Here is a 21532-nt window from a genome sequence, read left to right as displayed (position 1 = left end):
TAATAGTTAAGATCTTTCCTTGGATTTCTTTGTTATCCTTATCTGTTTTTTTTTTTTTCCTACATGAATGCTAGAAATAGCTGGTCTATTTCTAAAAAAACCCTATTTTCATTGGAATTGTGTTAAAGATTGACTTTGAAGAATTGCCATCTCTGTGATAATGATTCCTCCTATGTGAGAACAGTGTATGTTATTCCATTTATTCAGTCTTACATGTCCCTCAGAAGTATGTGAATGTTTCTTCATGTTGACTTGGTATATTTCTTACCTTTATCCCTAAGGCTTTTACCTTTTGGATTATTGTTATAAGTGGAACCTTTATTTTTGCTTTTAAGGCGGAACCTGCGGCATATGGAAGTTCCTGGGCCAGGGGTCAAATTGGAGCCACAGCTGCCAGCCTGTGTCACAGCCACAGGAACAAAGGATCGGAGCCAAATCTGCGAGCTACACTGGATCCTTAACCCACTGAGTAGGGCCAGGGATCAGTCACATGTGCTCATGGATACTAGTCGAGTTCATTGACCACTGAGCCACCACAGGAACTCCAAGCATAGCTTTCTTTATACTGGAGTTGAACCAGTCACTAGAGCATCTAACTCTCTATCTCTTTGGTTTTTAGGAACTTCTAGCAATAGTAAAACAAAAGACTGCTGAAAATTTAGATGATGTCACCCTCTTGTTTACTTTGAAAGCACTTTGGAATCTTACAGATGAGTCTCCAGCTGCCTGCAAGCACTTTCTTGAAAATCAAGGATTGGCAATCTTCATTCAAGTCTTGGAGGTGAGAAGACAGGATTGAGTTTATGTGTAAAGTTCTCTGATACATGATAAAGTAACCTGTATATTCTTTTCGCAGACTTTTTCAGAGTCAACAATCCAAAGCAAAGTACTTGGTCTTTTGGTAAGGTGAATTGTTTTGCGTTATTTCTAATTAGTTAAATAAATAAGAAAACTAACACTTACGTAGTACCTACTATATGCTAGGCACTTTTGTAAGGCATTTATGTGCGTTGAATCATTTAACCTTCACACTGTCCCTGTAAACTAAATACCATTATATGCAAGTCATCTATTGCTGTAAGCAAACCACAGCTTAAAACAACATCCATTTTATTTACTTATGAATCTGCAGGTCAACACTTTGAACTCAGCTCAGCTGTACTGTTCTGCTGGTCTCATTTGGAGGCACTCCTGTTGGTATAGTCTCCTTGGTGCACAGCCAGAACTAGGAGCTCTCAGGTGGCCTGACTCTCATCTCTAACAGCTGGTACAGGTTGTTACCTGGGCCTTTTGTCTCCAAGAGCTTTTTCGCTTGGCAGTTTCAGGGCAGCAGTAGAAGGCAAGTCTGCTGTACAAGTGCTTGGTCAAAGCAGGTTATGTGATCTGGGATGTTTTCGAGCAACCAGCTGAGTGTTCAATTCAGTTCACTTCTACTAACTATCTGGAGTCAGCATCAGATCCATCCCACAAGTTAATCGACTCAGTCTTACAAGTCAGCCTCTTCTTCCGTTGCCAGCTGTTAAGTCCAGGGGCACCCCTACTTCTCACTGACTGAGTATAAATTAAGGATTTCCACGACCCCCTCCTCAGGTTGATCATTTGCTAGAATGGCTCACAGAACTTGGGGGAGGGTGCTTTACTTGCTGTTACCAATTTATTATAGGCTAGGACTCTGAAACCAGTCAAATGGAGGAGATGGTGTAGGCAAGGAAGGAGGGATGTCTGCAGAGCTTCCATGCCCTCTCCAGGTGCACCACCTTCCCAGTAACTTAAAGTGTTCATCAACCCCAAAGTTCTCCAAATCCAATTTAGGGGCTTTTGGGGGGAGGGGTGTCTCATCTCAGGCATGATTGATCATTAATTCAGTCTTCATCCTCTCTCCCCTCCCCATGAGGTTGGGAGGTGGGGCTGAAAGCTGTAATCAAGATTTGGTCTTTCTGGCATCTAGCCCTCATCCAGAAACCATCTAGGTTGCCTGCCACAAATCACCTCATTAGAACAAATATGCTTCTGTCACTCCAGATATTCCAAGGATTTATGAGCTCTTTGTCAGGAACTAGGGACAAAGACCAAGTATATATATTTCTTATGCCACCCCGTAATGGGAAGAGCAGCAAAGTCATACTGCTAAAGGGCATCTACACAGGAATAGGAAATACATTATGTTCTCTGCTCTCCCATACGTCATTGTCTATGGAGAGTAGACATTGACCCTGAGGCACAGAAGTCTGTTTACCCTGCGTTACCTAGATAGTAAGAGGCGGAACCAGAACCCAAATTCAAGGCGGTCTGGCTCCAGATCCTCTGATATCAGCTGCTTTACTATACTTCCTCTTTAGCAATGCTTGTAACTTTTTAGTAATGTCCCTATTTATACTTTTATACTACCTCTCAATTAAGATACTTATTACTGAGAAATTCCTTTGTTTCCTAAAGATAAAAGTGAAGATTTATAAAAAACAATGAAGACATACTACTATAAGCCCTGCATTTTCTGTGCTGGTTTTGTAGGGACATATGCATGAAATATATCAAGCTGGTGGTACTTATAATGTTGGGGAGATGGTGTGAGACACATTTGCAAATAGGTCTCCCATTTATGATTGACTGTGGTAAGTGCTGTAAAAGGGGCACACAGCCCCCTGGGAGCTTCAACTCCAGATAATGAACCTTCGAAAGTGGGACCGTGTTTTCCCTTTGTATCCTTGCATATATAGGACTTGGAACAGAACAGATGTGAACAGCTTCACAGAGAGGAATACATGATTATTATGGAAACCTGGAAGGTACAGAAAAGTAGAAGGAAGGAGCAGAGGTCATTTTTGGCTAGAGAGGGATGTGAAGACATAATCATTTGAGGGACACGGTAATATAGAATAAACTTCTGGAATTTTGGGAGAAGTTGGAAAGAAGAAAAGCAGTGGGAAATCAGGCCAGAAAGGTGGGTTGGAGCCTCATATATCTAGACAATGCTAAGTATCCTACTGCTAGCTGAACTAAGAGAGCTTTCACGTTTTATCTTTTTGAGAGCCTCTTGGAATGCTGAGGATTAGTGAGGTTGTTCCTTTTCCTCACTTTTTCTGAACAAGGAAGATCCCCATCTCCTGTAACTCCCCTTTTCTCAGCATTTTATTCCACAGACTCTTGGAAAGAACAAGCTAACAAAAAAGCCTCTGCTAAGCTTACAGGAGAAATTTGGGACTCAACTGAGGTGTCCCTCTCAGTATGCTAAGGATCCTGTCTGTCGTCTCATCTCTTGTTTGGGGCTTCCATCTGTTAGGCCTAATGCTGGAATCATGCTGTCGATAGTTGTATTGCTGGCCCTGGGAAGAAGGGAAGGGATCTAAAAATATGCAATTTCTGGAATTCTCTTGTGGTGTAGTGGGTTAAGGACCTGGCATTGTCACTGCGGTGGCTCAGTTTGCTTCTGTGGCAACAGGTTCGACCTTTGGCCCTAGAACTTCTTCATGCTGTGAGCATGAAATTTTTTTAAAAACATGCAATTTCTGTTGAGATCATGCTGTTGACAAGAGGGATATAGCTGATCTTGGGGAAAGAGGGCAGGAAAGTCTCAATAGTACAATTTTCTGCATGGTGCCATATGTCTTCTTCAGTATAATCGTCTATAGAGTACTAGTCTGAAAGCTGCTTTAGAAGGAGCAGTAACTGCTATGTTCCCTTTGACTGTGTATGTCTCCTCTAAACCATTGTTTTTTCATCTGTGTGGTAGACAAACCCTAAGGTTATTGACCCCCAGGTATTCCAAGTTTTTGGTGTTCATGTCTTTGTGAAATCCCCTTCCCTAGGGTGTGGGCAGGACGTGTGACTTGCTTCTAACTAACAGTATGGCAAAGATAATAGGATAGCACTCCTGTGATTATGTTACAATATACATAAAATTCCTCTTCTTAGCAGACACTCTAGAGAAGCATGTGGTTGAAGAAGGGAGAAGCCCACATGGTAAAAAAAACTATGGGCAGAGAGTTCCCGTCGTGGCGCAGTGCAAATGAATCCGACTAAGAACCATGAGGTTGTGGGTTTGATCCCTGGCCTTGACCAGTGGGTTAAGGATCTGGCGTTGCTGTGGCTGTGGTGTAGGCCGTCGGGTGCAGCTCCAATTCAACCCCTAGCCTGGGCACCTTCATATGCCTCAAGTGCAGCCCCAAAAAGCCAAAAAAAAAAAAAAAACCGAAACAAAACAAAGCCAGAAAACTATGGGCAGCTTCTAAGGAACTGAGATTTTCCCCAGCAGGAAACTCTATTCCTTTTTTTTTTTTTTACAATGAATTTATTACATTTATAATTGTACAATGATCATCACAATCCAATTTTATAAGGATTTCCGTCAAGAAACTCATTCCTGCTTCCACAAGAAAGCGAATTTTGCCAGCAGTCTGAGTTAACTTGGAAGTAGTCCCCCCCCCATCCTACCCAGTGGAGCCTCCAAATGAGAATGCAGCCTAGCAAGACAGCAGAAGCGAGAGGAAAAATGTGTGTTGTTTTAAGCCACCAAGTTCGTGTTAATTTGTTACACAGAATAGAAAGCTAATGTAATATATAAAATAACACAAATACTGCCTGCCTTTTATTGAGGCTGTTACTGTTAAACTTGAGGCTAATGTAACATATTGTAGGCTCCCAGGAATGTTAAGTTTTTGAGTCAGGCCTGGATTTGTGTTCTTGTTTGACTGGTTATTAGCAGTGTAACCTGACAAGTTAGTTTTGCTGAGTGTCAAATTTCTTTGTTAGGACTACTAAAAATTAAATGAGATAAAGCAGGAGTTCCCGTTGTGGCTCAGTGGTTAACGAATCCAACTAGGAACCATGAGGTTCTGGGTTTGATCCCTGGCCTCACTGAGTGGGTTAAGGATCCGGTGTTGCCGTGAGCTGTGGTGTAGGTCGCAGACGCGGCTCGGATCTGGTGTTGCTGTGGCTGTGCTGTAGGCCGGCGGCTATAGCTCGGATTCGACCCCTAGCCTGGGAACCTCCATATGTCAAAAGTGCAGCCCCAAAAGAGACAAAAAAATAAATAAATAAAAATAAGTAAATAAATAAATAAATGAGCTAAAGCAGATGAAAAGACGTTTTGGTCTCTCTAGCACAGTGCCTGGCACTTAGTAAGTGCTTCCTCAGCGATTTGTTATTACTGCTCCACCTCATCATCGGGGGTGGGGGTGGGGTGGGATCGTTGGTGTTGGGCTCAAGATGGAGGAGGGCGGGCTAACTGTTCTTGTGTGCCTGGAGCTGAGTAGAAGGAGAAGCTGATACTCTACTCCATCTGACCCATAGAACAACATAGCCGAAGTCAGAGAACTCTCTTCCACACTGATGACCAAAGCTGTGGTAAAGCATGTCAGCAGCTTACTCCACAGCAAGGAGTTGGAAGTCAGCTATTTTGCTGCGGGCATCGTAGCCCACCTGACGTCGGACAGACAGCCCTGGATATCCCATGACCTTCAGAGGAATGCTCTTCTCCAGGATCTGGTACAAGGACCATCCCTCTTTACAAAATCCAGAGTCATCTTTTGCAGAAAACTTTTCTAGATGATAAGAAAACCTTTTTCTAGATCATAAGGTTTTGAAATGTGTTCATTGTAGGAAACAGGAAAGATAAAGTACAAAGAAAACGTTATAGGAATTCCGGTCATGGTGCAGCGGAAACAAATCTGACTAGGAACCATGAGGTTGCAGGTTCAGTCCCTGGCATTGCTCGGTGGGTTAAGGATCTGGTGTTGCCATGAGCTGTGGTGTAGGTCGCAGACATGGCTCGGAAAGTTTTGTCTGGATATATGCCCAAGAGTGGGATTGCTGGGTCATAAGGTAGTTCTATATTTAGTTTTCGGAGGTACCTCCATACTGTTCTCCGTAGTGGTTGTGCCAATTTACATTCCCACTAACAGTGTGGAGGGGTCCCTTTTCTCCACGCCCTCTCCAGCAGTTGTTATTTGTTAACTTGTTTATGAAAGCCATTCTGACTGGTGTGAGGTGGTACCTCATAGTAGTTTTGATTTGCAGTTATGTGGAGCATTTTTTCATGTGCTTGTTGGCCATCTGTATATCTTCTTTGGAGAAATGTCTATTCAGATCTTTTGCCCATTTTTCCATTGGGTTGTTGGTTATTTTGCTGTTGATTTGTATAAGTTGCTTCTTGTATATTTTAGAAATTAAGCCCTTGTCAGTTGCACCGTTTGAAACTATTTTCTCTGATTCTGTAAGCTGTCTTTTTGTTTTTTTTTAAATGGTTTCCTTCGCTGCACAAAAGCTTATCAGTTTGATGAGGTCCCATTGGTTTATTTTTGCTTTTATTTCTGTTGCTTTGGGTCAGCTTTTTAAAAAACTATTTATTTTGGCATTTAACTCCATGTCTCTACCATACGTTGTTATTTCTTGACTTTGAAGTTTTAGACATTACTACTAATTTATATTCCTACTTTGGGGATTCTTTTTCTCTCTGTCCCAATGCATATCCTCTCCTATACTTCTAGTATACATCTCCTTTCAGTATATTCAGACATACTCTGTCCACTTTAACTTCTCAGAAACGTCCAGGCCTTAAATCTGATTTGCTCTTTTGTGTATCTGCTAAAAGAGCACTGTCATCCCAGGATACTCCTGGGGATTGTGTTTGCTCTCTTGTGTAAGATTCCCTGTTTCCTGGATTATATACCTGCCTGGTTGTTGGTGTACCTCCCTCTTTCTCTTGGGTCATATCCTCCAGTAGCTTCCTCAGAGATGCATGAAAGAGAAAATTTGAAACCTTTTATGTTTTTTTTTTTTTCCCATCCAAAGTTAATTTACATTTCATTGGCTAATTTTAAATGTGGCATGAAAGCTGTTCCAGGGTTAAACGGAAAAAAGTAATGAAAGATAAGCCCATGTCTCACAAAAATAGAAGAGTTTTACTTGATAACATTCCAAAATACATGAATTCAAATTTGGTTTAGTATTGCAGCCACTGTCCAAATCAAATAGTAGTAGTCTATTACGAGCATTTATTAAGAATCTAATGTTAGTGTAATATTACTCTGAAGTTGTGACAACCCATTATCCTTGCAAGTCATTGAAACATGTGTCATAGAAACAAACAGGCTTCTTAGAAGAAGGAGTTAAGGCATTTTTGGCTGAACACTCAGCACAGAAGGTGTTTGCACACTGTCTGCAGTGATGCCGTCTCACTGCGACTGAAAAGCCTTTCCCATAGGCCGTGCAGTTTCGCACTTCAGTGTCTTCAGCCACTTTCTATTCACTGGCTTGTGTACCTTTGATCTGAAGGGACTGATTCCCTATGTCCAGCCCCTGCACTGCTGCAGCTGTATTATCCAGCTTTCTTTGCAATTCTAGTACTTTGGTTTGAAGCTCTTCTATTTCACCTTCTCCTTTAAGACACCTTTCTAGTAGTGTCTGCCTTTCATCTTGATTATTCTGATCTGTTGCTTCCAGTAACTGCAGTTTCTTCCTGTAGGTCGTCTGTTTCTCAAGCTCACTGACTCTCCACTGACTGGACTGCCACTCCCTCTTTACAGGGCCTAGGTTTTCATTTAATGGTGTAATCTGCATGCTCATTTTAGCCTCGTTTTCTTCATGCTTCTTCTTTTTCTTTGATTTCAGAATGCAGTGAAAGCTTTGATGTTTGAAAAGGCCTTTATTTTACATTCACATTTAGTTGATCGAGTGGCATCTCTGTTAAGAAGTCCTGTGCCATTTTTCTTTGGAAGCTTTAAGATTTTTTTATTCAGAATTTGGAAGGTATATGGAAAGGCACAGTGATGTGCTTTGATGTGGGTTTATTTTCATGTTATGTTGTCTACTTACTGCTCTGGAATCTTGTTTCCTTCAGTTCTGGGAAATTTTTCTCTCTTTTTTTTCTCCCCCACGCCTCCTTACTTTCTTCCTCACCTCTTTCCTCTTGCCTCCATATCTCCCTCTCTTCCTTAATTCCTAGTCTCCTGAATACAAATTGTAAGATTGGCTACCAACAGTCTAAACACCCACTAGAGGAAGAGAGTTGGGGGCAGGGTAACCTCAGTGTTCCCTGTTTGGCGTTTTCATTTTAGCCCCCTGTTTTAACATGGTACTCCTAACCTCAGTTGTTCAAGGAGTTGCCTAGTCCAGGAATTTTGTTAGAGGTGGTGGGGGAGGTCTGGGAATCTTGATTCTTTTGTACTTGGAACCAGTCCTCCTGTTTTCTTTTTTCTTTCTTTCTTTTTTTTTTTAAAGAAATTCATAATAAATATAAACTTTAGTAAAGATAGGAAAAATTTTCAAACCCACTAGTAACAAAAATAATGATTAAGAAATGCAATTAGAAAATAAGGAGTTCTTTAACTTGTCTGTTACCATTCATAGTGGTATGAATGGTAACAGACAAGCAGTGCTTTCTCCTGCTTGCCATGCTCTAGCTGAAATAATCTTTAAAAATTTCAAATGAAAACAAATCTGATTGTATTGACTCCCACAAGAATGGCTACTTATAACATCTAGGCTAGACACCACTTTCTCTAAATGCCCTTCCTAAGGCTTTTCTTTTTTTTTTCTTTTTTTTTTTGTCTTTTTGCTATTTCTTGGGCTGCTCCCTGGCATATGGAGGTTCCCAGGCTAGGGGTCCAATCGGAGCTGTAGCCACCAGCCTACGCCAGAGCCACAGCAACGCAGGATCCAAGCATCCAAACCGCGTCTGCAACCTACACCACAGCTCACGGCAACGCCGGATCGTTCACCCACTGAGCAAGGGCAGGGACCGAACCCGCAACCTCATGGTTCCTAGTCGGATTCGTTAACCACTGCACCACGACGGGAACTCCCCTAAGGCTTTTCTTATATTGTCTGACTTCTGTCATAGACTCTGACCAGTTAGAATGGATGCTGGTCATAACTACCAGGTATGTCCTTAGAGAAGAAACAGCAGAAAAAGAAAGGAGGATGTAGTGGATGAAAGACTGGGAGAAAAATCTTGGGGTCATTCAGGGACGGATAATTTTAATCTAGTTTAAGAACAAGTGTAGTTGGAGTAAGGTAGTGAGAGGTTTCTAAGAAGCTATTAAGTGTGGTCCGAAATTTCACAAGTGAAGCCGTACTGATTGGTAGGTTCCAACTCATAATAGTGGAATGCAGTGCTGAAATTGAGCATGGATGACCATTGTTGAAGACGAAGACATCCAGGGAACTTCTGAGGCCTTGAGTATAAGAATCATTCATAATAACGCTAGTGGTTGCACTATGAAGAAAGCGCAACCACTTGCAAAAGTCTCAATAAATGAAGGAGAGTGTCTGAGAGGCAGGTAGATTATAGCATTGAGAGTGAAAATGCCCAGGCTTCATTTATGCCTTTCTTCTAAGTACTTCATCTCTTATAATTCTGTATAAAGCTTCTGATTCTTAATGAAGTACCTGGCAAAGAGTTGGTGCTCAGTAAAATTTTCTTCAGCATGCCTGAAGGAAAGAAGTCATCAGTGTTTAGATTCTAATTTTTAGTCACATGTTTGACTTGTCTCCATGTTCGGTGGTATATAAGCACACAAAAAAAAACACCTACTCAGTTAATGTAGAGGAGATAAATAATTCTATGATATGTTGTAGAAAGTACCAATAACTTCCTTCTAAAACGGATGGAAAGAAAGGTTGCAGAAAACTAGCCTTGACGAGCATTTTCACCTCTTACAGATAGGCGTGAGCAGCAACTTGGTGTGCTGTGTCATGTTGGTGGGGCCAGGATGCACTGTCCTCAAAAATATCTTAACCACTGCAGCCACTTTAGAAACACAATTTGACCTTATCAACAAAAGGGTTTGTGCACACCTTGTGACCCAGTACATACGATCCTAGGTGTAGACCCAACAGAAATGAATACATATGCTCCCCAAAAGACATTTACAAGAATATACACAGGAACACTATTCATAATAGACTGAAACTAGAACTGTCAATCAACAGTAGAACAGGTAAGTTGTGGAATATGTTCCCAGTGGAATTTTCTGCAGTAATGAGAACGAACAGTTTATACCTATATACAGCAGTATGAATGAAACTTACAAACATGATATTGAGTGAAAGATACCAGATGTCACATATTCTGTGATTCCATTTATATAGAGTTCAAAAATAGCTAAAAGTAATCAATGATATTAAAAGTTCGGAGAGTGGTTGCCCTGGGTGAGATAGAAGAATGACTGAAAGGGGGGGCACACACGGATGTGGGGAGTGCAGAAAGTCCCCCTGTTTTCAACCCTACCTCTAATCTTACTTCCTAAAGTACTTTATATGCAAAATATTTAAGTCTCTTTGGGGGTTCTGTTCAAAATGGTTTGTTTCTCTCACCTTCCCCAGTGCTAGATCTAAATCAGTTATGAATTATCATTTTCCTTCTGCTTTGCTCTGTGTGTATTTAGCTTCTTTTATTTTAAACCATTTGTATGTTCTGTTCAAGGGATGTAGGGAAGGTGGGGTGCCTGCTCAGTTTCCGTCGTTACACACGACTCCTCCTTTTTTACATTGTTCCACATGACTTTGTTCATGTTATACATATAATGGTTGTCTAATTGGAACCGTGGCAGCTTCAGTATACCTAAATTTGAGTAATCAGTCCTGTATTTTGAAAGTTTATGTTGTTTCATATATGTGTAATTATAAATGACATGAAATGACACTAGAATCCTGCTTTCTCATTTTGTGTAGTATGTAACCATCCAGAATTGGCCAAGTTCAAGTTGCAAGATGATCGCGTTGGTGACCTACAGGTAATTTCATTATTATGTAGTGCTTTTATTTTATTTATTTATTTTTGTCTTTTTGCCATTTCTTGGGCCGCTCCTGTGGCATATGGAGGTTCCTAGGCTAGGGGTCGAATTGGAGCTGTAGCCACTGACCTACCCCAGAGCCACAGCAACGTGGGATCCAAGCCGCATCTGTGACCTACACCACAGCAACGCCGGACCCTTAACCCACTGAGAAAGGGCAGGGACCGAACCCGCAACCTCACAGTTCCTAGTCGGATTCGTTAACCACTTCGCCACGATGGGAACTCCTGTAGTGCTTTTATTAAAGCTTATCCTCAGTCTACTCACTATGCAGAGGCCATGGTACAGTGATAACATATTAGAATCAAGTGGCTTTTGAGTTCAAATCCTATTTCTTTGTGATATTGGGAAAATCACTTTTAGAAAATCCCTGAGAGGAGTTCCTTCACGGCTCAGCGGGTTACGGATTGGTGTCACTGCTGCTCTGGCTCTGGCTACAGCTGTGGTGTGGGTTTGATCCCTGGCCCAGGAACTTTTGCATGCCTCAGACACGGCCAAAACAAGTCCCTGAGGGTCCGTTTTCCTCATCTGTAAAATGAAGCTGGTTGTGTGCGAGGTCGAGGGTGGAGCCAGCTATTGAATGTATAGTGTCTAACACACAATATAACTTTTAAATACTAGCTCCAGTTGTATGCTCAGCAATAGATCTGTCTCAGTGAGGAATTGACCTGGAGGGAAGTGCTGAAAATTATTATAATATCCCTGATGTTACCCTGAATTGTGAATAAACATCTTCTTTGTGCGCTTTTTTTTTTTAGATCCTTCAAGGCATTTTTCCCGCTCCTTGGCAACTTCTCTCAACCAGAGGTTCAACTCTGGGCACTGTGGGCCCTGTATCATGTCTGCAGTGAAAACCGTATGTATTCAAAACAAAACATAATAGTTTTCTAGCTATTTTTCTGTATAAGGATTTCTTTTTTCTTTGTACGGCCACATCTGTGGCCTATGGAAGTTCCCAGGCTAGGGGTCGCATTGGAGCTGCAGCTGTGACCTATACCACAGCCATGGCGATGCTGGATCCCTACCCTGCTAAACTCGGGGCAGGGGTCAGACCTACATCCTCATGGATAGTAGTCAGGTTTTAAACCTGCTGAGCCACAACGGGAACTCCGTGTGTAAGGATTAAGTTCAAGATGGAATTTTGAGGAGTTCTCTCCATGGTGCTTGGGTTAGGACTCTGACTGCAGTGGCTCAGGCTGCCGTTGAGGCACAGGTTCGATCCCAGTCTGGCAGAGTGGGTTAAAAGGATCTGGTGTTGCTGTGGCTGCGGTGTAGGTTCTGGGAAGTCCATGTGCTGTGGGTGCGGCCATAAAATATAACTTAAAAAAAAAAGATGGAATTTTGAAAAATTATTCACCTATGTGTTGATTTTAACTCTTTTTTGAAGAGAAACCGAAAAGCTGAAGTTTGTGGCTCAGTGGTGGTGAACCCAACTAGTATTCATGAGGATGGTTCCGTCCCTGGCCTTGCTCAGTGGGTTGGGGATCTGTTACTGCTGTGAGCTGTGGTGCAGGTCATGGACACAGCTCAGATCTGGTGTTGGTGTGGCTGTGAAGTAGGTCGGCAGCTGTAGCTTCGATTTGATCCCTAGCTTAGGAACCTCCATATGGTGTGCATATGGCCCTAAAAAGCACACAAAAATAAGAAAGAAGCTGAAAAGCATTTGTATTAGTATAAAAAAGTCTACAGAATTATAATATACTTGGAGGTGGGTGTTAAGCAATTTAGAAACTGAAAATTTTCTCCCACTTTTGTTTCCTACAGAGCACTGTGCGTAATTTCATAGCTATTCTTCCAGATAATTTTCTGTGGAAACATACTATAGTTAGTATATACGTGCATGAATTTAATGTTTTTAAACAAAATGGGCTTGTTCTGTGCATGCTGTCCTATGGCTTGCTCTTTTTCACTCAGGAGTTTATCATGAGTATCCTTCCCATAGTAATGTACATGGATTTGCCTCTTGGTAATGGTTTTTGGGAGCCTGGAGGAGGAGCAGGAATCAGGAGTTGTTTCCTAGGCAGATTAAATGTTTCCATGTCTTGCTCTTTTAAATTCCCTTGGGAATTTTTGGCTTTTATACTTTGCTAAAGATTATTAAAATGTTTGCTTTTATTATAAAAGAAATACGGATTTTAATTGTATAGTAAAAAACCTAAGGTATAACTTTTAGAATTTAATTGAAGGTTTAATTGTCAAAGTGTGTAAACTGTCTTAAGATAGCTGTAACAAGGAAAGAGACCTACATGCAAAAACTATGAGAAATAATTTAAAAGCTTGAAATAATTATGAGACATGCTGTAAATTTCTGTTCTTTTCAGTTTATGAATGTAATACAGTTCAAGTGGATGAGTAAGAAATGAGGAATCTGAAAATTATTCTAAAGTAAACATGGCAAGATAAACAGGAAAGAAACCAAACAGGAAAAAATGGTTTTTAGGAGTTTGCCAAAACGCTTCTCTCTCTCTCTCTCTCTCTCTCTTTTTTTTTTGGTCTTTTTGCTTTTACTTGAGCCACTCCTGTGGCATATGGAGGTTCCCAGGCTAGGGGTCTAATCGGAGCTGTAGCCGCCGGCCTAGGCCAGGGCCACAGCAGCAGTGACGTGGGATCCGAGCCGTGTCTGTGACCTACACCACAGCTCACAGCAACGCCAGATCCTTAACCCACTGAGCAAGGCCAGGGATCGAACCTGCAACATTATGGTTCCTAGTCGGATTCGTTAACCACTGCACCATGACGGGAACTCCGCAAAACACTTCTCTTTAAATGGTGCTGTCATACGAATAGATATAGGCAAATCAAACATTGTTTCCAGTCATTTTTATTACAATACAAACAGTTCAGTGAATTGAATGACAGTGAATAAATGACATTCTCTTACAGTCACAAATACATCATACATATACGAAAGGTGCACATGTGTGGTAATAAAGAGGACAGGTGCCAGATCCAGACTATTTGTACCTTTTTTCCAGTTTCTCCATTTATTGCTGTGGGAGCTTGAGCAAATTGCTTAACCTCTCTGTGCCTCAGTTTCCTTTTCTATAAAATGGGGATTAAAATACCTACATCATAGGACTCATGAGAATTAAATGAGTTAACATTTGCAAAGCATTTTTGCTTGATTTATAATACTAGCATGCATATATAGCATAATATTAGTACATAGCATTTGTTCAGTAAAAGACTTAACTTTGCAAACATGTGAATTCATCTACAGAATACTTTTAGAATTGCTGAGTCAAAATGTCATGAACATTTGTAATTTTGATAGGTATTACTAAACTAGCAGGGAATTGATTACCAGTTTGCATTCCCAGCCACAATATTTGAGAGCTTGCAGTTTCCCTTTATTCTTGCAAAAACATTTAATTGAATTTTTTGATATTTGCCAATCTAAGGTGAATGAATCTCAGTTGGCATTTAAGTAAGGTTAACTATCTTCTTATATACATACATATATATAAGTAAGGTTAACTATCTTCTTATATACATACATATATATATATATACATACATATATATGCCATTTTGATTCCTTTATTGTTTCTTTTACTGTATTTAAATTAAAATTTTTTTTCCTTGTCGCCCTATTTTTCTGAGAGTTCTGTTTATTTTTTTATATTAATGAATTTATTGCATTTATGGTTGTACAATGACATCACAACCCAATTTTGTAGCATTTCCATCCCAAACCCCCAGTGCACCCCCCACTCCCCAACCTGTCTCCTTTGGAAACCATGAGTTTTTCAAAGTCTGTGAGTCAGTATCTGTTCTGCAAAGAAGTACATTGTATCCTTTTTTCGATTTCTACATGTCAGTGATAGCATTTGATGTTGGTGTCTCATTGTGTGACTGACTTCACTTAGCATGATAATTTCTAGGTCCATCCATGTTGCTGCAAATGCTGTTATTCCTTTCCTTTTAATGGCTGAGTAATATTCCATTGTGTATATGTACCACATCTTCTTGATCCATTCCTCTGTCGGTGGACATTTAGGTTGTTTCCATGTCTTGGCTATTGCAAATAGTGCTGCAATGAACATTGGAGTACATGTGTCTTTGAGAGTTGTGGTTTTCTCTGGATAGATGCCCAGGAGTGGGATTGCTGGATCAAATGGTAGTTATATGTTTAGTTTTCTGAGGAGTCTCCATACCGTTTTCCACAGTGGTCACACCAATTTACAATCCCACCAACAGTGCAATAGGGTTCCTTTTTCTCCACACCCTCTCCAACACTTATTATTTGTAGAGTTTTTGATGGTGGCAATTCTGGCTGGTATAAGGTGGTACCTCAAAGTGGATTTGATTAGGATTTCTCTAATCATGAGTGATGTTGAACATCTTTTAATGTGTTTTTTGGCCATCCATGTATCTTCTTTGGAGAACTATCTGTTTAGATCTTCTGCCCATTTTTTGATGGGGCTGTTTGTTTTCTTGGTATTGAGCTGTAGAAGGTGTTTATAAATTTTGAAGATTAATCCCTTGTCAGTGGATTCATTTGCAAAGATTTTCTCCCATTCTGAGGGTTGTCTTTTCATTTTGTTTAGGGTTTCCTTTGCTGTGCAGAAACTTTTAAGTTTAATTGTCTCATTTGTTTATTTTTGCTTTTACTGTCATTATTCTAAGGTGAATCTGAGAAGATGCTGCTGTTGTCTATGTCACAGAGTGTTTGGCCTGTGTTTTCCTCTAAGAGTTTTGTCTTTTGTCTTTTTTGTTGTTGTTGTTGTTGTTGTTGCTATTTCTTGGGCCGCTCCCGCGGCATATGGAGGTTCCCAGGCTAGGGGTTGAATCGGAACTGTAGCTACCGGCCTATGCCAGAGCCACAGCAACGCGGGATCCGAGCCACGTCTGCAACCTACACCACAGCTCACGGCAACGCCGGATCGTTAACCCACTGAGCAAGGGCAGGGACTGAACCCGCAACCTCATGGTTCCTAGTCGGATTCGTTAACCACTGCGCCACGACGGGAACTCCTCCTCTAAGAGTTTTATAGTATCTGTTTTTGTTTGTTTGTTTGTTTGTTGGTTTTTGTCTTTTGCCTTTTCTAGGGCCGCTCCCACAGCACATGGAGGTTCCCAGGCTAGGGGTCTAATTGGAGCTATAGCCCCCTGCTTACACCACAGCAATGCGGGATCCAAGCCTCGTCTGTGAGCTACACCACAGCTCAGGGCACGCTGGATCATAAACTCACTGAGCAAGGCCAGGGATCAATCCCACAACCTTGTGGTTCCTAGTCGGATTCGTTAACCACTGAGCCACAACGGGAACTCCTATCTGGTCTTACATCTAGGTCTTTAATCCCTTTTGAGTGTATTTTTGTGTATGGTGTTAGGGAATGTTCTAATTTCATTCTTTTACATGTGGCTGTCCAGTTTTCCCAACATCACTTATTGAACAAGCTGTCTTTTCTCCATTGTATATTCTTGCCTCCTTTGTCATAGACAAGTTGGCTGTAGGTGTGTGGGTTTATTTCTGGGTTTTCTATCCTGTTCCACTGATCTATATTTCTGTCTTTGTGCCAGTACCATATGGTTTTCATGACTATAGCTTTGTAGTATAGTCTGAAGTGAGGGAGCCTGATTCCTCCAGCTCCATTTTTCTTTTTCAGGATGGTTTTGACTATTCTGGGTCTGTTGTGCTTCCAAACAAACTTTAAAATATTTTGTTCCAGTTCTGTGAAAAATGTCCTTGGCAATTTGATAGGGATTGCATTAAATCTGTAAATTGCCTTGGGTAGTATAGTCATTTTGATAATATTGACCCTTCCAATCCAAGAGCATGGTATGTCTTTCCATCTATTTGTGTCATCCTTGATTTCTTTCATCAGTGTCTTGTAGTTTTCAGAGTACAGGTCTTTTGTCTCTTTAGGTAGGTTTACTCCTAGGTATTTTATTCTTTTGGATGCGATGGTAAACAGGATTGCTTCCCTAATTTCTCTTGCTGATGTTTCATTGTTAGTGTATAGGAATGCCGTCAATTTCTTAATTTTGTATCCTGCGACTTTGCCAAATTCATTGATGAGCTCTAATAGTTTCCTGGTAGAATCTTTAGGATTCTCTAGGTATAGCAACGCCAGATCTGAGCTATGTCTGCGACCTACACCACAGCTCACGGCAACCCCAGATCCTTAACCTGCTGAGCGAGGCCAGGGATCAAATCTGCTTCCTCACGGATGCTAGTCAGGTTCGTTAACCACTGAGCCATGACAGGGACTCTTGCATCCCATAGGTTTTGGAGTGTTGTATCCTTGTTGTCATTTGCTTATAGGTATTTTTAAATTTCCTCTTTGATTTCTTCAGTGATCCATTGGCTGTTTAGTAGCATGTTTAGTCTCCACGTGTTTGTGTTTTTTGCAGTTTTCTTCTTGTTGATTTCCAGTAATACAGGTTTGAAAAGATGTGTGCTATGATTTAAATTTTCTAAAAGTTGCTGAGGCTTGATTTGTGGCCCAGGATGTGATCAATCTTAGAGAATGTTCCATGTGTACTTGAGAAGAATGTGTATTCTGTTACTTTTAGATGGAATGTCCTATAAATATCTGTTAAGTCCATTGGTCTATTGCTTCATTCAGGGCCTGTGTTTCCTTATTGATTTTCTGTCTGGATGATCTCTCCATTGCTGTAAGTGAGGTGTTAAATTCCCCCACTATTATTGTGTTATTGTCGATTTGTCCTTTTAAGGTTGCTAGCAGTTGCCTTATATATTTTGGTGAACCTATGTTGGGTGAAAATTGGTATATCTTCTTCTTGGATTGATCCTTTGATCATTATGTAGTGTCCTTCCTTGTCTGTTAAAATATTCTACATTTTAAAGTCTATTTTGGAGTTCCCTTTGTGGCTCAGTGGTTAATGAATCCGACTGGGAACCATGAGGTTGCAGGTTCAATCCCTGGCCTCGCTCAGTGGGTTAAGCATCCGGCGTTGCCATGAGCCGTGGTGTAGGTCGCAGATGCGGCTCGGATCCCACGTTGCTGTGGCTGTGGTGTAGGCTGGCAGCTGCAGCTCTGATTCAATCCATAGCCTGGGAACCTCCATATACCGTGGGTGCAGCCCTAAAAATAAAGTCTATTTTGTCTGATATGAGTATTGCTATTCCAGCTTTCTTTTCTTTTCTTTTTTTTTTTTTTTTGTCTTTTGTTGTTGTTGTTGTTGTTGCTATTTCTTGGGCTGCTCCCACGGCATATGGAGGTTCCCAGGCTAGGGGTCCAATCGGAGCTGTAGCCACCGGCCTACGCCAGAGCCACAGCAACGCAGGATCCAAGCATCCAAACCAAGTCTGCAACCTACACCACAGCTCACGGCAACGCTGGATCGTTCACCCACTGAGCAAGGGCAGGGACCGAACCCGCAACCTCATGGTTCCTAGTCGGATTCGTTAACCACTGCGCCACGGCGGGAACTCCCCAGCTTTCTTTTGATTCCCATTTGCATGAAGTATTTTCTTCCATCCTCTACCTTACAATTTGTATGTGTTTCTAGAAGTGATGTGGGTCTCTTGAAGAGAGCATATATATATGGGTCTTGTTTTTGTGTCAGTTCAGCCAGCCCATGTCTTTTGGTTGAGGTGTTTAGTCCGTTAACATTTAAGGTAATTATTGATATGTGTGTTCTTATTGCCATTTTATTAATTGCTTTGGTTTGTTTTTGTTGTTCTTTTTTCTTCCCTTCTTGTTCTCCTTGTGGTTTGATGACTATCTTTAGTGTTGTATTTGAGTTGATTTTTCTTACTTGTTTGTGTATCACTTATAGATTTTTGGTTTGCAGTTACTCTGAAATTTTGATATAGGAATCTACACACACACACACACACACACACACACACACACACACACACACACACGAGATTCTTTTAAGTTGTTGGTCTCTTTTTTTTTGCCATTTCTTGCACTGCTCCTGCAGCATATGGAGTTTCCCAGGCCAGGGGTCGAATCGGAGCTGCATCTGCAACCTACACCACACCACACAGCAATGCTGGATCCTTAACCCACTGAGCAAGGGTAGGGATTGAACCTGCAACCTCATGGATCCTAGTCAGATTCGTTAACCACTGAGCCACGACGGGAACTTCTAAGTTGTTGGTCTCTTAATTGCATCTCCATTGTCCTGCATTTGTACCCTCCACTTCTTGTTGTAAGGCTGGTTTAGTGTTGCTGAATTCTCTTAGCTTTTGCTTATCTGTGAAGCTTTTGATTACTCCTTCAAATCTGAGTGAGAGCCTTGCTGGGTAAAGCAATCTTGGTTGGAGGTTTTTTCCTTTCATCTCGTTAAGTATATAGTGCTACTCCCTTCTGGCCTGTAGAGTTTCTGCTGAAAAATCTGCTGATAACCTTATTGAGGTTCCCTTGTATGTTACTTGTTTCTTTTCCCTAGCTGCTTTCAAGATTTTCTCTTTGTCTTCAGTTTTGGTCAGTTTGATTAATATGTGTCTCGGTGTATTCCTCCTTGGGTTTATTTTATATGGTCCTCGTTGTGCTTCCTGGATTTGAGTCAGTGGTTTCCTTCCCATGTTAGGGAAGTGTTCGGCTATTATCTCTCGGAATATTTTTTCTGTTCCCTTCTCTCTCTCTTCTCCTGGCACCCCTATAATATGGATGTTGGTGTGTTTGGTCTTGTCCTGGAGTTCTCTGAGACTCTCTTCATTTGTTTTCAAACTTTTTTCTCATTCACATCAGTGATTTCCACTAATCAGTCCTCCGCCTTGTTTATTTGTTTCTTCTGCCTCTTGTATTCTGCTGTTGGCTGCTTCTAATGAATTTTTTATTTCAGTTATTGTATTTTGCATCTCTTCTTGCTTAAGTTTTATATCTTGTATTTCTTTGCTCAGTGTTTCTCCTGGAGACTGAGAATCTGTTTTTCTGGGTTTTTTTTTCTTTCTCCCTTATCTGAGTTATAGTTCTGTCTTTTTGTTTTTATAGATTTTTGATGTGGTGACCTTTTTACAGGTAATAGAATTGTAGCCTCTGTTACTTCTGATGTCTGCCCCCCTTGTGGCTAAAGTTGGTATGGGGACTTGCTGTAAGCTTCCTGATGGGGGGGGGGTACTGATACCTGCCTACTGGTAGGTGGAGCTGATTCCTATCCCTCTGGTAAGTGGGGCTTTGTCTCTGGGTGAGATTAGAGGGGGCTGTGTGCCTGGGGGGTCTTTAGGCAGCCTGTTGAGTTACTGATAGGTGGGGCTGTGATCCCACCTGGATTGCTGTTTGGTCTAGATCTCAATGCTGATGAATGGGGCTAGATTTTCCTAAAATGACTGACTCTAGAGGAACACATGCTGATGAATATTCCCAACAGCTTTGCCTCCAATGTCCTTCCCTCACAGTGAGCCACAGTCACCCCCCGTTTCCCAGGAGGTCCTCTAAGAACTGCAGTCACGTCTGACCCAGATTCCTATGGAGCCTTTGCTTTGCTCTGGGACCCAGTGCACGTGAAAGTCTGGTTGTGCCTTTTAAGAATGGGGTCTCTGTTTCCCCCAGTCCTGTGGAGCTCCTGCGCACAAGCCCCCCTGGACTTCAATGCCAGATTCTCTGGGGGCTCTTTCTCCTAATCCCAGATCCCCAGGTGTGGAGACTGGACGTGGGGCTCTGAACTCCCCACTCCTGTAGGTGAGTCTCTGCAATGCACTTACTTTCCAGTCTGGGACTGCCCACCCGGGAGGTATGGGGTTGCTTATATAGAGTAATTGCCCCTCGTACCTCTTGATGTGGCCTCTTCTTTGTCTTCTGGAGTAGGATATCTTTTTGATATCCTACTCCAGAGTATTTTGATTCTGGTCCATTTGGTTGAAGATTGCTCAGCATTTGTTTGTAATTTTGTTGTTTTTAGGAGAGAAGTCGCGCTCTAGTCTTTCTATTCTGCCGTCTTAATCCCCTATCTTCTTAATTTGAAGTGTCTGTTGATATCCTTTGCTCACTTTTTATCTACTATTTGTTGATCTTTTTAATTTGAAGGAACTCTTGCAAATATTTTCCCCCTTTATTGCCTTAATTTTATTCAATATTTTTACATTTCCGTATTTTCTTATGGCCTCTGAATTTCAGATAATGGTTATGCCTTACAAAATTGATGAAAATTTTCAGCCTTTTTTTACTTTTTAGGGCCGTACCCGTGGCATATGGAGGTTCCTAGGCTAGGGGTTGAATTGGGTTAACCAACCCTACAGCTGCCAGCCTCCACCACAGCTTACAGCAACACTGGATCCATAACCCACTGAGCAAGACCAGGGATTGAACCCACAACCTTATGGTTCCTAGTTGGATTCGTTTCCTCTGCATCATGATGAGAGCTCCTTAGCTGTTTTCTTTTAAAGTATTAACCTCCATCTATTCTATTCCTTTCTTGTAGTCTATTAGAAGTATCTTAATACCGTTTCTTTATCTGTCCTACATATTTTGTTTCCATGTCTGTTTCTTTTTACTGCATCCTTGGTAATTGTCTTAGATTTGTTTTTGGATCATCATTTCTCTCTGTCTAATTGGCTCTTGGACTGATTAAGAGAATCCTTTTCAGACTGAGTTGTAGACATACTCCTTCAGTACCGTTTTATTTTTGCTTCTGTCAAGTGTTCTAGAGGTTTCACTGGGATTGGATTAATTCTTTTTTTTTTTGGCTTTTTTTTTTGCTATTTCTTGGGCCGCTCCCGCGGCATATGGAGGTTCCCAGGCTAGGGGTCGAATCGGAGCCGTAGCCACCAGCCTACGCCAGAGCCACAGCAACACAGGATCTGAGCCACGTCTGCA

At 41.4% G+C, this 21532-nt stretch overlaps 1 protein-coding gene across 1 annotated transcript in view; it reads left to right on the top strand.

Moving 5' to 3' along the window:
- ZYG11A (zyg-11 family member A, cell cycle regulator) overlaps positions 1-21532 on the top strand; it is a 48141-nt gene that overhangs the window by 25058 nt on the left and 1551 nt on the right. Inside the window, exons 9-13 of the mRNA XM_047792572.1 lie at positions 620-781; positions 857-901; positions 5290-5484; positions 10672-10733; positions 11552-11649. Coding sequence (XP_047648528.1) covers positions 620-781; positions 857-901; positions 5290-5484; positions 10672-10733; positions 11552-11649 — 562 coding nt within the window. The remainder of the gene's footprint in view (positions 1-619; positions 782-856; positions 902-5289; positions 5485-10671; positions 10734-11551; positions 11650-21532) is intronic.

Source organism: Phacochoerus africanus, chromosome 8 (genome assembly GCF_016906955.1).
Source record: "Phacochoerus africanus isolate WHEZ1 chromosome 8, ROS_Pafr_v1, whole genome shotgun sequence".
NCBI lineage: Eukaryota > Metazoa > Chordata > Mammalia > Artiodactyla > Suidae > Phacochoerus > Phacochoerus africanus.
The sequence above is the reverse complement of the archived record's forward strand: the minus strand, read 5'-3'. Positions and strand labels throughout refer to the sequence as shown.